The sequence below is a fragment of the Vicugna pacos genome, chromosome 6, assembly GCF_048564905.1.
Source record: "Vicugna pacos chromosome 6, VicPac4, whole genome shotgun sequence".
Classification (NCBI taxonomy): Eukaryota; Metazoa; Chordata; class Mammalia; order Artiodactyla; family Camelidae; genus Vicugna; species Vicugna pacos.
In genome coordinates this window covers 17,695,914-17,711,422 of record NC_132992.1, presented here as the reverse complement: position 1 = coordinate 17,711,422, position 15,509 = coordinate 17,695,914, and the positions used below count along the sequence as shown (strand labels likewise).

General features: G+C 41.1%; 1 protein-coding gene and 1 long non-coding RNA gene across 3 annotated transcripts in view; one reads left to right on the top strand and one right to left on the bottom strand.

Annotated features, from left to right (window-relative positions):
* LOC140696802 (uncharacterized) overlaps window positions 1-1,518 on the bottom strand; it is a 64,621-nt gene extending 63,103 nt beyond the window's left edge. The window contains exon 1 of the long non-coding RNA XR_012073330.1: window positions 1,387-1,518. This is a non-coding gene — a long non-coding RNA (uncharacterized lncRNA). The remainder of the gene's footprint in view (window positions 1-1,386) is intronic.
* Window positions 1,519-1,614: 96 nt separating this feature from the next.
* DUT (deoxyuridine triphosphatase) lies at window positions 1,615-12,719 on the top strand. Of its 2 annotated transcripts, none has more exons than XM_015237232.3 (7): window positions 1,615-1,759; window positions 2,794-2,935; window positions 4,848-4,939; window positions 6,629-6,673; window positions 11,374-11,448; window positions 11,617-11,687; window positions 12,593-12,719. In XM_015237232.3, the coding sequence occupies exons 1-7, from the start codon at window positions 1,735-1,737 to the stop codon at window positions 12,647-12,649; spliced, it is 507 nt and encodes a 168-aa protein (XP_015092718.1). In that variant the 5' UTR covers window positions 1,615-1,734; the 3' UTR covers window positions 12,650-12,719. The 2 variants fall into 2 exon arrangements, with proteins under 2 accessions (XP_015092718.1, XP_015092717.2); XM_015237231.3 differs by lacking the exon at window positions 1,615-1,759 and adding an exon at window positions 1,946-2,278.
* Window positions 12,720-15,509: the final 2,790 nt, after the last annotated feature.

Here is a 15,509-nt window from a genome sequence, read left to right as displayed (position 1 = left end):
GTGAATCAAAAACACCATTACCAATAAAGACAAACGGGAAAACAAGGCCATTACTAACTTGAGGGGGACAGGTATAACAAAAGGAAATAATCATGTATTACTTGTGTCAACAGTCAATATTTACATAGTCGTGATAAAGTAAACACTAACTCCTGACTCAGACAAAAAATTGTTACAAAACTATTGGCAGAATGGAGTGGGGAGGGTGGTTGAGACTCAATCCTTGACTACTTTAATTCAGAAGATAATTTCTATGCCATTTAAAAAATAAATAGCAACATACAATTTACAAACAGGGAGGTAAACTGCAATAGAATGAGCAAAAAAAAAAAAAAAAATGTTGGAAGTATTGCCCCTGAGGAGTTTTGGGGGAAGGTGTTTGTGGAGGGGCCGGAAAGGGACTGATGTGTTTCACCACAGCCCTTGAAAAAGAATTATAGGGGAAAAAAAAATCTATGATTAAAAATTAAAGGAGTGGAAAGAAAAATCAGAAGAGTGTGAGAAATGATCATATGCCGGGTCCTAATGGACTAGGCAGTGAGCTTTCTTAGCATGTCATTCATTCATATAACAAATAGTTATCAAGCACCAGCAAGGGTAAGGCACTAAGCTAGGCCCCATGAATACAATGGTGAATGAAGACACATTTGGTCCCTGATTTCTCGGAGCTCATGTCTACTAGAAAAAATAGACAACGAACAAGAAAATAAATACATAAAAAAAATACAGATTGTAGTAACAAGTGGCACAAAGAGAAAAAAAAAACAAAAACCTGAGTGTTGTGATAGAAAATGGTGGTGAGGGAAAGACAGGGCAGTTACTTCATTAAATTCAGTTTGTTAGAGAAGGTCTTTCTGAGATGAGTTGAAACTTAAAACACATGGAGCATAAACAAGGAAGGACGTATACAGAATCCCAGGCAGGAAAGTCACCTGGTGAGTCTAGAGACTGTTAGAAAGCCACTGCGGCCAGGAGCACCAGGGGTGAGCCAGATGATGGCTCTAGAACATGTTGAAGAAGAGGGCCCAGATCATGCTACTCTAGGTGTAACTTTGGGAAGCCCCCAGAGCATAGATATTTAAAGCCATGGGATAAGAGCGTAAAGAGAGCATAACTCATAACCTCACCTAGAGGAATTCCAACATTTAATTGGGGAAGCTAGTACAGGAAACTGAAAAGGTGGGGCCTCTAAGAAAAGGCCCATCAAGGAAGTCTAAAAACTTCCCCAACAATACCCTCATATTTTCATTCCTCATTTTTCTAAAGCTGCCCTATAATTTGTATTTATTTTGACAAAATGTATTACAAGTTAGTGTTGAGATTTTAACGTCAGTTCCAGAGATAGGTGGAGATATTTTTACTCTAGAAAAATCAATTCACAATTACCTGAAAAGTTATTTACTCATCCCCATTTTAAGTTACACCAGTGTGGCTCAGCATTTTTGTTCGAATTCCGGTATCACAGCCATAGGAGTCGTCCACTATGCTCCTGTGGGGTCATCCGAAAGAGCGCTAAGATTTGAACTGAGATGTCCCTGCGGTTAGCCTGAAGAACCTGTCCTCTGCCCTTTAAGAATAAGCAACACTCCGTCTTGCACTGTCTGCGTCGGAAGGAAATCGAACACGCTGCCTGGCCCACCGCCTAGGGCGCAGCACTGAGCACAGAGAGTGTCGCGGGCATGGTGATGCAGTTCCACTGCTTTTGGGGCCCCTGAGGCTAGAACCCGGCGAGTCATGGCCGCGGGAGGCGCCGCCCCAGGTAAATCAGCGGAACGCGGGGCCCGGACCTCGGAAATCAGGGCCAGATGAAAGATAGACAGAGGGAGCCGGACGCAGCCGGAATTCAGCGAGATTCAGGATGCCGAGCGCGCCGCGTTCGGGGAGGGCCGGGGCCTGCGCCAGGCCGAGGGCGATCGATGCGCCGCCTCCTTGCGCCCCTCGTCAGACGGCGGTGGTTACTGCTTCCGAGGTCATTTGACTGGGCCGCGTCTTTCGTGTGCGGACCCGGGGCGCGCCTGCAGGAGCTGAGCCAACCTGCGCCCAAACCTGGGGCAAATGACTCCCTTCTGCCCTCGTCCAAAGCTTGGCTACCATTTCCTTCCATCTTTGCTCCGCGTGTTGTTTAACGGCGCGCGCAGCGCAAGGCCGCGGGTGGAGGCCGCAGGGCTCTCCCGGCCGGGCCAGCCCCTGGAGCCCGCCCCGCGGGGAGCCACGCAGCTCGCGGGGCTCCGGCCGCCGTCCAGCGCTCGCAATCTGAGCCGAGGATGCCGCGGCGCCAGTAATGTCGGGGCCCCGGCCGGAAGGACATGCTTTCCAAGGCTTGTGGGGGCTGGGAGCCCAGCCCGCTACCCACGCCCCAGGGCCACAGCGGGGCGGGCAAACTGGCGGGACCCAGGGAAGCCCCTCCGCTTGGGGCGGGGAAATGGGAGGGCGCGGTGTCCTAGCGGTGCGGGAGCGAGTCCATTCGAGTCCTCTCATGGGGGTTAGAGGGGGCTTTTTATTGTGGGGTGGGGGGCGACGCCGTCGAAGCTGCCACTGACATTAGGCCCATGCATTGAGTTTGGAAAGCTTTAAAAGGCTCAGTACTTTCAATTCCCAAAGCTTTTTTCCGAGAAGGATTTCCAGCCCCAAATTTGAGTCCTTCCTCCCCTCTCAGCCAGAAGTGTAGGCTCGTCCAGGGGAGGGGGCGGGGCAGGCAGGCAGTTGGCGGGAAGTTCAGGATTTTCGTGCCTCTCTTGTTCCGCCTCCTCCTTGTTGCGCTCACTTTCTGTGCTGCCATGCCCTGCTCTCAAGAGACACAAGTCGTCTCCCCCAGCAAGCGGCCCCGGCCTGCCGCGGAGGAGGGCGGCATACGGCTCCGTTTTGTCCGGCTCTCGGAGCACGCCACCGCCCCGACCAAGGGGTCCGGGCGCGCCGCGGGCTATGACCTGTACAGGTGAGTGGGGGCCCTGACTGCCCGCGCCCCGAGGAAGGCCGGCCCGGGCGCAGAGGCTGAGAAGGCCGCCTTCTGTCCCGCCATCCCTACCGCTCGCAGAGAAGTCCCAATTCCCGAGGGGTAGAGCTCTCAGGTTAGCTTACATTCCGCCCTTCTTCTGACACAACTTGAAACAGTCCCTTAAAAGTACAGAAACAGACGCTATTTTGCTTTATGTAGGGTTTCTGTCTTTTTTTTTAAATGTTGAACATTAAAATTTTCCTCTTTATCGTAAATTCAGTACGGATTTTGGCAGAGTGTGGGATGGTAAATAAATGTCCGCCCAGGTGTTATTTATCCTGCAACATTTATTGTACCTTCTCTAAGTGGAAGGTGGAGATAAATAAGGCCCACCTTGATCTTCAAGGAGTGGCCTGAGAGTGATGCTGTAATCATAGAAAGAAAGGCCATGGTGGGAGACTAGGTTCTTAGGTAATAAGATACCTAAGAAAGATTAACTAACACTGCTTTTACCTTAAAGGGTTAGTAAAATTTCTCTGTGTGTCCATATTTAATTCACTCCAAGGACTGGAAATTTCCAGAAGGGTCTGAATATGAAAATCAGGAATGTTGGTAATACAACCACCTTCTCTTTTGTACAGCACTTTTTACCTGTACTAAAAAACTACCCCATGTGTAACTTTATTTAATATTCACAGCAATCCTGAAGTAGATAAGTGTTACTGTTTACAGATGTGGGAGTTTGTGAAGAGATGAACTGATTGCCCAAGGGCTTGAATATAATAGGATTTTTGACCCTGAATTCAGTGCTTCCCCTCCCCGCCCTTGACTACTGTCCCCAGTTCTTAGAATCATTAAGATAGATGAAAAGTGATACTGGGGGGAGCAGGTGTTTATTACATGACTAAATCCCAAGCCTGAGGATTTATTTTAAAGTGTCCCAGGTGATTCTAATGTGAGAACCACTGGTCTAAGTCATAAGTACAGGAGGAGGGAGTATGTGATGATAGTGGGAGGAAAGAAAGAAAAAAAGTAAGGTATAGACTTGCAGCTGAAAGGGATACAGTTCAGCCCCTTAGATCTCATGAATAAAAGTAGATTCATGAAGACTGACTACACCATATCTGGGCACCGTTGTAAGTCTTAGGAGAGACTTCAAGATACTTTATAAGCATCCTCCTAATAAACAGGTGATTTTCTATACACTGAAATAGACATGGAAATAACTGGTCTCTTCAAATAAATTAGAGTTGTAACTATTTCAAGACGGGAAATTCCGATGACAGAAGTAGAAATAGCACTGCTTTACTTGTCTTTACTAAGGGCTCCAGAGTAACTTCCAGTTCTGCTTATTGTAAAATTTTAAATTTCTATCAAGGAGGGGGCTACAGTAACGGAAGCACTTGCTGGGTGGACCTTAGAGAATCAGTTGCTCAGTAGTGTCCATCTCCAAGGATTCACAGTGGTCCGCTCTCTCCCCCAGCCAGTGAAGTTTATGGCCATTGCTTAGTAAGTTTGGTGAACTACCAAGAATCAGAACAAATGCAACACAGCTGTCCCTCCCTCTGTTTATGTTGTCCAACCATTTTCTCCCTTCCTTCTGCATGTTTTCCCTAGTCACTTAATGGATTGTTGTGAGAATAAAATGAGTTACACAAAGTAATTAGAACGGTGCCTGGCACATAGAGCTTAATAAATGTTAGCTCTTATCTATCCTTCTTTCTTGGTTCTTTATTGTGCAGCATATTCCTTTTAATCGGCCTCTCATCCCCCACTCCCACTAAATAAAAATAGTGCCAATAAAATTTTGTTCAGGGGAGAAAACATTACATGTTGTAACCTCTTTCACCAAAAAATGCACAGAGAATTACTATATCTAAATACCAGTTGTTCTCTTTCAATATTTTCCTAGTGCCTACGATTACACAGTACCACCCATGGAGAAGGCCCTTGTGAAAACCGACATTCAGATAGCTCTTCCTTCTGGGTGCTACGGGAGAGTAGGTAAGTGATTTAAGACACAGGTACCTGAGTCAAGCTCTTCTTTCGTGATAAGTTCTTTCATCTTAGTTTTGTTTGGGATATAAGTGAGGGAAGGGATACTGCTCGGCCTGTGTCCTAAAGTAAAGATGTGCCACCTGTGATGGCCGCTGCAGCTATTTGAAAACTTCACGGATCAGCTTTTGCCCTCCATCGCTGCTTTTTTCTTTTCTGATTCCTTATTTAAGCTTTTAGGAGCTTCACGTTGGCCCAGGAGGTTGTTCTCACGACTGCTCACTGTGAGAAGAGCTGAAAATATCGATGATTTTTAGCTGTCTCACCACCAACTCCCCCATGAAGGGTCAGATTGCATATGAAGTCAGATTTCTTTGTGAAGACAGTGATGAGAATGGTTAATATTTGTTATACAAGAAAAAAGAGGCAGGCTTAGGGTAAGGGCTCATGGCATTTGATATCAGGAGAGTAAAGTTTCTGACTCCTATTGGTCGCAGAGTGTTTCAGGCCCCTCAGCCTTTCCTGCTTTGGGTGTCCTCCCACGGCTGTGTCGGGTAAGGGGTGCTCTTCAGTGCACTAGAGGGAAGCTCCTCCCCGGGGGCGGAGAGAGGACGAAATGCAGTGCAAGCCAACAGGGCTGCCTTCTCTGCAGCGTGTCAGTTGTCACTGTAGAGAGAGTTTAAAACTTCTTTTCAAGAGCAATAATTACTTGCTGACTAACTTCAGAGTAAACATAAAGGAACAAATGGAACTGTGATCCCTAAGGGAAATCTTGTTAACCATAAGTCTGGGAACTGCTAATACTCCAGCCTTTACAAGAAAACTGAGAGGCGCTCTCTCCATCTGTTTTTGGCAGCATTGACTACATCCTTATTGTATTTTGGAGGGGGAAATTAGGAGATGGGGGTGAACTAACAGGGAAGGCAGGAAGGAATAGCTTTTATTGACAAAGTGCCTGACTTAAGTTATTCTGGAATAAAAGACTAGAAGCTAAGATAATTTAATGATAGGGCTGATGTTCAAGTCAGCAAGAGTAAGGTATAAACTTAGCTTTTAATTTTTTTCTTTTGAAGAATAAAAAGCATAGTGGAATTGAGTTGTTAAGGTTTAGTTTTTGGCATTTTTCTTAACTGTTAGGCCTTTTTATCTTTCTCTGGTTCATTTGTTTCAGAGACCTGTCTTGGCCTCTGAGCCATAAGCAGGAGTCTCAAGTTCAGGCTCAGCTCTGCTACTCTTTGGTTGGGTCCATGCCTGTCTCTCCGCCTTCTTCCCGTCCACATTGCTACTCAGATCTCCCATCTTAAAACAAAAGTCCTCTTCCTTAGCCCGGCGTCCCTGTCAGCTCCCGCCCTCCATCTGTGCCCAGACTTCTGCGCAGAGTTTTTCTGCGACTGCTCTCACTTGTTCACCTTTGAGTTCATTGCAGCAGTCCATGGCTCCGCCACCACAGATCTGCAGTTGCCTGATGTCATGCTAAGTGGTTTAAGTTGGTTTTGAATTAAACTTCGTCAAATTTTTTAAACTGGTTTTTCTTGCTTTGGTAATACAGTGTGATAAATAGATTCTTTAACTCAGAACGGTCTGCTGAGATTAAGATATAGATATATAGGAGATGAGAGTGATATGCTTAAATTGTGTTGATTATATCCGATATTGCCCTTCCCTCTTAAAATAGTTAATTTCTCCTTTGTTTTGTAGCTCCACGTTCAGGCTTGGCTGCAAAACACTTCATAGATGTGGGAGGTAATATATTTTCATTTTTATTCTGTAAATATTTGCAAGTATTTACTTTGTTTTTGCTTAAGAGGTAGTAATCAAATGAGAAATTTTATCTTTATCCTCAAGAAAAGGAAATGATTTTTGTCTTGCCTTTTAGAAATTTCTATCTCTGAAGTAATAGACACTTTTGATATAGTGTCAAATGCTATTTGATTATGTCTAATTTTTAATGACCATTATGTGAAATTGAAAAGCATGTTATTTTACTAATAAGCTAACTAGGCACTATCTGATCGATAGAATTTTTGCCTTGGTTTGGGAATAATCAGCATTTAGTCCAAAAGTGACTCTATTTATAGAAGACAGTTTGCTATTAGAAGGGAAGTTAAAGCTTTTATATCATTATTTAAGTAATTGTAGTGAGTGCTTCACTAACGGGAAATCTTGGCCCTCTGATAATTGGGTATGCTAGATTCTCCACCTCCTGCCATTTCTACAAAGCTACTTTTTTTTTTTTTTTAACCGACGAAACTGGCTCAGAGATGAGCCTAAGTTGACACGTTAAAAACTGGAAACTCCACCCATATGATTCCTATCCTCTTGTTCTTCCACTGCAGGTAAATGCTGTGGATCACCCTGCCTCATTCCCCTCACCAGGAGAGCACTGTCCTGAGTTAGCTCACTGTTAACCAACTTACGCTTCAGGGATTCAGCACCAGCTGAGGCCTGTCCCTGGACCGTCTCCCCTTGGTGTCACTAGGTGGTGCTGTGGGGCAAGACGGGAACCCAAAAGTAGTTCTTAGGGACAGAAGAGATGCTGAGTGTGACATGGCAGGGATGGACAGCCCTCTGGGGTTGAGGGTTGCCTGGGCTCAGTTGTGCTTGACTTCCAAAAATACTTTTACAAGGCCAAGCATGGTCATTTAGGGCTATTACTAAAGGATCCAAAAGACTGTATATATTTTTAAATAAATTTCAAAGACTTGTGAAAGGAACAACTGGATTTGGGTCCCAGCTTGGTCCCTAATTAGCTTGATATTACTCAGCTTTTCTGAGCCTCAGTTTCCTCATCTGTAAAATGAAAATTATTGTGCCTGCCTCTGAAGGGTTGGGGGATTGAATCACATTGTACCTAAAGCATCTAACACTGCTTGGCATGTACTTCCAGTCCCCTAGGGACTTCTCAGTTTTTTTTTTTTTTTTCTTATGTGGAAATTTTTTCCCCTAACTTTGTTACTTTTGCTCTGTTTAAAACAACCCTCTGAAAAAAAATTCATGTAAAAGAAATGGAAAGTTAGTTTGCCTGGTGGTTGGTGTGGTATTATTTATACAATCACATTGTGGTGTGTTCTTGGATGCAGAGTATCTTAAAAATGTCTCTTAGGCACAAGGTTTATCATAGTTGGCCATAGTTTTTATTTCAGAAGGGGGATGTTGTTAGAGTTCCCAGGCTGTAAATAAGGGTCAAAGGGAAAAGTTGAGTATGCAGGATTCCGTTCAGAATTCACATCTGGTAGGTGTGGATACTTTTCACTAAAGAAGGTTTCCAACAAATGACATGCCAAAGTCTTGACACAGTAAAACTTTTGCCTGAAGTCAGTTAATCACTCTGCCAGTTCCAATGCATGATTTTTCCAGTGATAACTTCAAAATACTTTCTGCTTTCTCATGAAGAGAAGTACCCCTGATGTTTATGTCCCTGATGTAGAAAAGGAATGTCTTGGGTTTTTCTTGAAAGTCAGTTTGCCTTTGAGTAGTAACAAATGAACTTGGAGCTATTGGATTTTTTTTTTTTATACTGTTGGCATTCATACTTTAAAAAAAGTATTAAGGGCCCTTTTTTTTTCTGCCATACATTTTAATTGACTTCAGATGACTACATTTCTTTCAGTTAAGGATTTTTCACATTTCTGTGTGCCAGCATAAAAGCATAAAATCCAGGTAGATCACCTGGCTTTGCAGAATTCAAGACACCCAACCATATGAGTGTGACAGGACTGCTATACAGATACATAGCAAAGGACTTCGCAGAAAGGGAGTGTTATTTGTATTGTAGAAGATACCATCAAGTAAACAAGGAAATACTTGCAAGTCACATGAAAAAGAATTAAATCCCCAAACAGATAAGAAAAAAGAACATAAGCAAAATACAGAAGAGGACATGCAGATGTGCAACGAACATATGGAGGGAAGAAGTCCAGCCTCGGTAGTCATGAGGGAAAAGCAAATAAAACCATGAGATACCATTTTTTACTCATTATATTGGCCAGATTTAAAAAGATTGCTGCTATCTGTCAAGGACTTTGGATGTGGGCATTCTTAACTATTGCTGACAGAAGTGTGAATTACTACACCTTTTTGCAACATTATTTAGCAATATTCGTTAAAATTTAAAAGATACAAACCCTTTGGCCCAGGAAAGTGCTTTTTTTTGAAACGATTTGATGAGAGTCAAAAGCACTCATACATTAGGACATATGTAAAGGGCTGCTTTGTTTATTGTAGTGAAAATGTGAAAACAACTTGAATGTCTGATGCTTTGTAAGAGGATAGTTACATAGAAATAATGGTGCTGTATTTCCATATCTTGGATCTAAAAGAATGACAAAGATTTAGATATATTACTCTCAAAGGCTATCTATGATATTTTAGGTGGAAAAGAAATAGGTAAACTGTGTTACTATAACATTGGTGATCTGAGGGAGGGTCAGGGAACATTATTGGCTTTTACTTCATATGTGTTTGTACTAATTGGGTAATCCAGACATTTTCTAGAGAAATAGGAAGAGTTCAGAAGGCAATCAGTCCACACTGTCCTTGTAAGTGAGGGCCAGGCTGTACTTCAGCACTCCCGTGTGACGATGCCAAGGCCTCCTGTGGTCATTTGTCCCAGCATGGAATGACCTACTACCGAGTGGCTTCTTCCTTAGCTCTGCTCTGAGTTGTCCCTGCAGCTGAAACTTTCTACATAGATAATATAGAAAACAGCTGGTCCCATCTTTATATCCATTCTTTCAATACATACTAAGGACTAATTTAACGGTCAACTGGCAGTGGGGAAAGATGCCAGGCTTCAGTATTCTTTGAATTGGTCAAAGTTTTATTGCTGTAGAACCAAGAAAGAATAGACTGTTTCCTTCAGTCTAGACATGATATGAACCACTTTCAGCCACTTTTATACTCACCCTTCTCACTGTTAAAAATGTGTTTATCTTTAATTCAAACTCTTAAAAGTGTTACGGCAGGAACCTTTTAAGAAGTGCTTAAGTTCAGTTTCACTTATCCCTAGTAATTCATTCATAAAGCTCAGGGGTTCATTTAACCTTTGACTGTAATCCACTGGAAAATTCTAAAATGTTGGTTTTTCTGAGTATTTTTCCCCATGGTGGAACTTTTAAAAATTTTTGCTTTTTTTTTTCCTATATGAGAAAATTGAAAGAGAATGCTTACCTTTGTTCTGAGAAAGAAAAAAAAAACTCTTTCAGTTGATCTTAAAATAATCATGAGTCTGACCAACCTGCATTAGTACCTATTCAGCTATATTCCTGATTCTTTTTTTCTTTTTCAATTCTTTGATAAGAGTTTTTTTTTTTTTCTTAAGAGGCAGGGTGTTAATAAGGTGTAAGATGTGACGTGGAGCTACATTTGATTAGACTCACATGAATCCTATCCAGGATTTTATAAACAGAGAAGGAATTAACCTGTGTTGGCATGACGGGTTGGAGAGGATAGGGGAGTGACTGCTAATGGGTGGGGGGCGGGGTTCTTTTTGGGGTAATGAAAATGTTCTAAAATTGGTTGTGGTCATGTTTGCCCAACTCTGAATATGCTAAAAACTATTAAATTGTGAATTATGTCTCAATATTAGAAAAAGGAAATGAGAAGGCCTGGTGCACCTATATTATCTGTGCTTGTGTTTATGGAAACGTTTTAGATTCCTGGCCCAAAGATAGACACTTAACAATTCTGGTAAATGTACTTCTCTGGGCCAAGGCCGGGCTCTGGCTCCAGTTTCTCTCCTGCAAAGATTTGCTGCCCTTGTGTTTGCGATCTCAAACAGTGACCAATTCTCAAAGTGGACTCATTATTACGCTTATGTGCTAATGTCTTCTGAGAGAGCATGCTCTAAGAAAGGATGGTGGCTCAAATTAAAAGGAGAGGAAGAATGGGAACTAAACAGTTCAGCTCCATTTTTGTTATAAAAATGGAATGTTCTGATATTTGCTAGACTGCTGCTTAACAATGTCAGCATTGACTTATTCCTCTGCAGATCTTCAGGCTTTTTGACATTATTATTTATGACTCAATCATATTTCAATCTGGATATTAGCAGGAAGCTGCTACCAGGAAAAGCCTTTAAAACCCAAATCATAATTTTCTCCTAGCCGTTTTGGCAGGTGTGCAGCAGACAGACAGTAGGTTTGGAGAGAGCAATTTAGGATGACTCGTCTGAGACGCTAAGTGCCCACTCTCAGTTTAGAGTAAGAAATGGTCACCATTTGTAAGGATGACAGGTTGGAATATTAGGATCATTTTATAAGTTCTCTTTATTTGCATTTTAGTAATATCTCTTAGATTTGAGGCTTTGTGCAGTATCAGAGCAAGATTCACATATTGTAAGGATAAAAGTCTCAGAGCTGCATAAGGATGATTTTGAAGTAATCATACACCCTTAGTGTTTTGGTACCATAAACCAAGCTAATATTATTTTTCTTTTCCTCCAGCTGGTGTCATAGATGAAGATTATAGAGGAAATGTTGGTGTTGTACTATTTAATTTTGGCAAAGAAAAGTTTGAAGGTATGTTAAATACATATGGTCACATAAATGCAGTGAGTTTTCCAGGTAATGTATGTCTAAATAACACATACTAACACCTCTGATTCTCATTGTATGGTACAAGAGAGGATGTAGAGAATGCATCAATAAAATATGAGGAATAAATTGTTTGTTTTTTTTCCTTTGAAGTCAAAAAGGGTGATCGAATTGCACAGCTCATTTGTGAACGGATTTTTTACCCAGAAATAGAGGAAGTTCAAGTAAGTATCATAAAAGCTGAGTAGGGAATAAATGATGTAACATCTTGAGTGAAAGAAAAATAAAATTTTGAGAATTTAATATGCTATTTGTAACTAAATACAGCTCTACCTCAACTTAACAATGAGATTATGTCCCAATAAACCCATCGTAAATTGAAAATATCATAAGTTGAAAATATTAATATGCCTAACCTTCTGAACATCATAGCTTGGCCTGTTCTACTTTAAATGTGCTCAGAACACATTAGCCTACAGTTGGACAGAATCATCTAACACAAAGTCTGTTTTATAATGAAGTGTTGACTATCTTACGTAATTTATTGAACACTGTGCTGCAAGTGAACAGCAGAATGGCTGTACGAGCACAGACTGGTTGTAAGTGCATCAGCGGTTTACCCTCATGATGGCGTGGCTGACTGGCAGCTGCAGCTCACGGACTTCACCCAGCATCACAAGGCTGTCATGCCGCATATCACTAGCCCAGGAAAAGGTCAAAAGTCAAAGCACAGTTTTTACTGAATGCATATCCCTTTCACACTATCATAACATTGAAAAATCATAGTCAGACCATCTGTAGTGGAATATGTGACTAGTCCTATTTTAAGCAATATTAAAATCTTAGTTTAGAACTCCTTGAAATGTTTTCCATAGCTGTTATATAGCATTGCTTTGCATAATAAACCATTTAAATATGCTGTGAAATTCTGTTCCCTTAGCTTTTTTGAAAATTATTTAATACTTTAATTTATGGAACTTCTAAAAAAATTTTTGTTTTCTTTCTGTAATCTCCTTTTTGAAAAAAAAATGGTATAGCACTGATAAAAGTCCTACAAATTAGGAGCTGGAGAGAACTGGAAGAGGATCTAAGTTAACTGCATGGCTTACTCCCCTTTGTGTCTTTTCAGGTGTTAGATGACACTGAAAGGGGCTCAGGAGGTTTTGGTTCCACTGGAAAGAATTAAAATTTATGCCAAGAACAAAAAATGAGAAAATGTACTTTTTCCTTCAAAAATAAAAACTTTGCTTAAAGTGTCTTGGTGTTTTGTGCTTCTGTAAACTTAATAGCTTCTAAAAATATTTGGTTCTCTTATGATCAAGGAAAGGGTGCCTCTGTTGAGATTGCATGGAAATTTAACTTTCCTGTGTTTTTCTGCAGTTGATTGTTACATGAATCTGTGGTGACCTCATGCAGTTTCTTTTTTAATTAAATGCACATCAATTACAGATCCCCCAAGAAACCTGTATTAAAGTTATTTCTGGTTCTTTCCTTCTCATCATTGGTCTAAAAAATGTTTTTTAAACTTAAGATTCTTTGTGAGGCTGGGAAGAAGATCATTCTCAGTTTTTGTTTTGCTTTTTTAATGTTTTTATTGAAGTATAGTCAGTTTACAATGTGTCAATTTCTGGTGTACAGCACAATACTTCAGTCATATAGGAACATACATATATTTGTTTTCGTATTTTTCACCATAAGTTATTACAAGATATTGAATATAGTTCCCTGTTCTATATGCTATAAATTTGTTTTATCTACTTGATGTATATTAGTATCTGCAAATCTCAAACTCTGTTTATTCCTCCCCCCATAACCATAAGTTTGTTTTCTATGTTAGTCTGTTTCTGTTTTGTAAATAAGTTTGTCTTTTTTTTTTTTAATTTAGATTATACATATAAGTGATAGCATATGGTGTTTTTTTTCCCCCCCTCTTTCTCACTTCACCTAGAATGAGATTTTCCAGGTCCATCCATGTTACTGCAAATGGCATTATTTTTTATGGCTGAGTAGTATTCCTTTGTATAAATATACCACAACCTCTTTATCCAGTCATCTGTCAGTGGACATTTAGGTGGTTTCCATGTCTTGGCTATTGTATATCGTGCTGCTGTGAACATTGGGGTGCATGCATCTTTTGGAATTAAGGTTCCCTCTGGATATATGCCCAGGAGTGGGATTGCTGAATCATAAGGTAAGTCTACTTTTAGTCTTTTGAGGAATCTCCATATTGTTTTCCATAATGGCTGCACCAAACTGCGTTCCCACCAACAGTGTAGAAAGGTATCCTTTTCTCCACACCCTCTCCAGCATTTATCGTTCGTGGACTTTTGAATAATGGCCATCTGACTGGTGTGAGGAGGCATTGGGACCAGGGTCTGGTGTGGAGAGCCCTTTATCCTGGGACATGGGGCACGGCTGGAAAGGTAGCTGCCCCCTTGCTCGTCATGCATCTTAACGTTCGTGGGGAACCTGGTGCTAAACCATTCGTAGGCCTGCTTCTAGGTCAGAATTTCATAGGTGACAGAGGAGCCCCCTCGCGATTTGTTGAAGTTGTGGATTTGCATTTCTCTGGTAATTAGCAATATTGAGCGTTTTTTCTTGTGCCTGTTGGCCATTTGTATGTCTTCATTTGGAGAATTGTTTAGATCTACCCATTTTTGTATTGGGTTTGTTTTTTTCTTAAGTTGTATGAGCTGTTTGTATATTCTGGAAATTAAGCCCTTGTCAGTATCATCTTTTGCAAAATTTTTTTCCCATTCCATCAGTTGTTTTGTTCTGCTTATGGTTTCTGTTGCTGGGGTAGATTGTCCTAGGAGAACATTGCTGAGATGTATGATCAGTTTATTTTTTATTTTTAGTTCAGTTTTTTGGGGTTTTTTTTTTAACTTTCCTTTTTGGTAGACCTCAGGTTGACTGATAGAGGTGTATTTGTGAAAGGAAATGTAGCTTGGAATTTCCAATTGGTATGTTCTCAATTTCTTTCTCAAGTAAGTATGTGAGTTTCCCTCACTGTAGTAGCAGTAATAGGCTGTATCTAAGAAACAATGCAATTTAATAGGGATAAAATGGATGTAATGAGGTGTGCTTAGGCCACTGGGTGTGTCCAAACCAAGTACCTTTGAGTATGTCTAAGTAGCATGAATTAGCTTGACTAACATCTATTGCAAACTTCTTAGTGTTCTTTCCTTTTCTGCATTTCCCAGACCCTTTTGCACCAGGGCTTTGGGGGTCACCTAGGCTTTGTCAATCAGACAGATGCACTAGAGTGAGACTCCAGAGGCACCTTTGTGCAGGGATGGGTCACACAGATGGAGTGCTTCTGGGGCTGGCAGCTCCCTTGGCCACCTAGTTCTTGGAAGCGCAGACTAGAGTTTGTTTCTTCTGTCCATTCAGTGATTCTCTAGGCCATTTGATACCCTGCAGTGTAGAATTTACATTACTTTGGAAATGTAACTGGGTCACAATTCATTAGTCATGAAATCAACTCAGTGGGTCGTAACCAGCATTTTAAAAAATTGAATAGAAAAAAAGCAGAGGACAACATGTCAGATGGGTAAACATTGTGAAGCTTATTTGAATTACATATTTATGCGTGTGTGTACTGCATCATGGTATAAATCACTTACGAAACTAGTAAAATTTAAGTAAATCCTTTTCTGCTAAACTAGCCAGAGTGGATTCTGTTCTCTGAACTGTGACCAACACATAGTAACAGTTGACTGAGAACAAAGCAAGATGTGACTACCAAGAGATGTGGCCTGAGCTTACGGTGTTAACCCTAATTCCACTATATTCAACACGTTTACAAATTTGTTTCTCATCGCATACCTGTGGGAGAATGGATAAAACGCTCTTTTTATAGGTGACAAAAGTAGGCTCAGAGACATTTAGTAACCTGCTTAACATTTCAGCTTACGAAGAACAGTGTTAAAACTCAGGTCCTACGGCTTCAAAGCCCATGTTATTTGCCGTATCTTCAGTCTCCCAAGTGGTAGAATATAGAATGGAAGAGATGGTTAATGAAAATCCTCTGGTTCATACCAGGA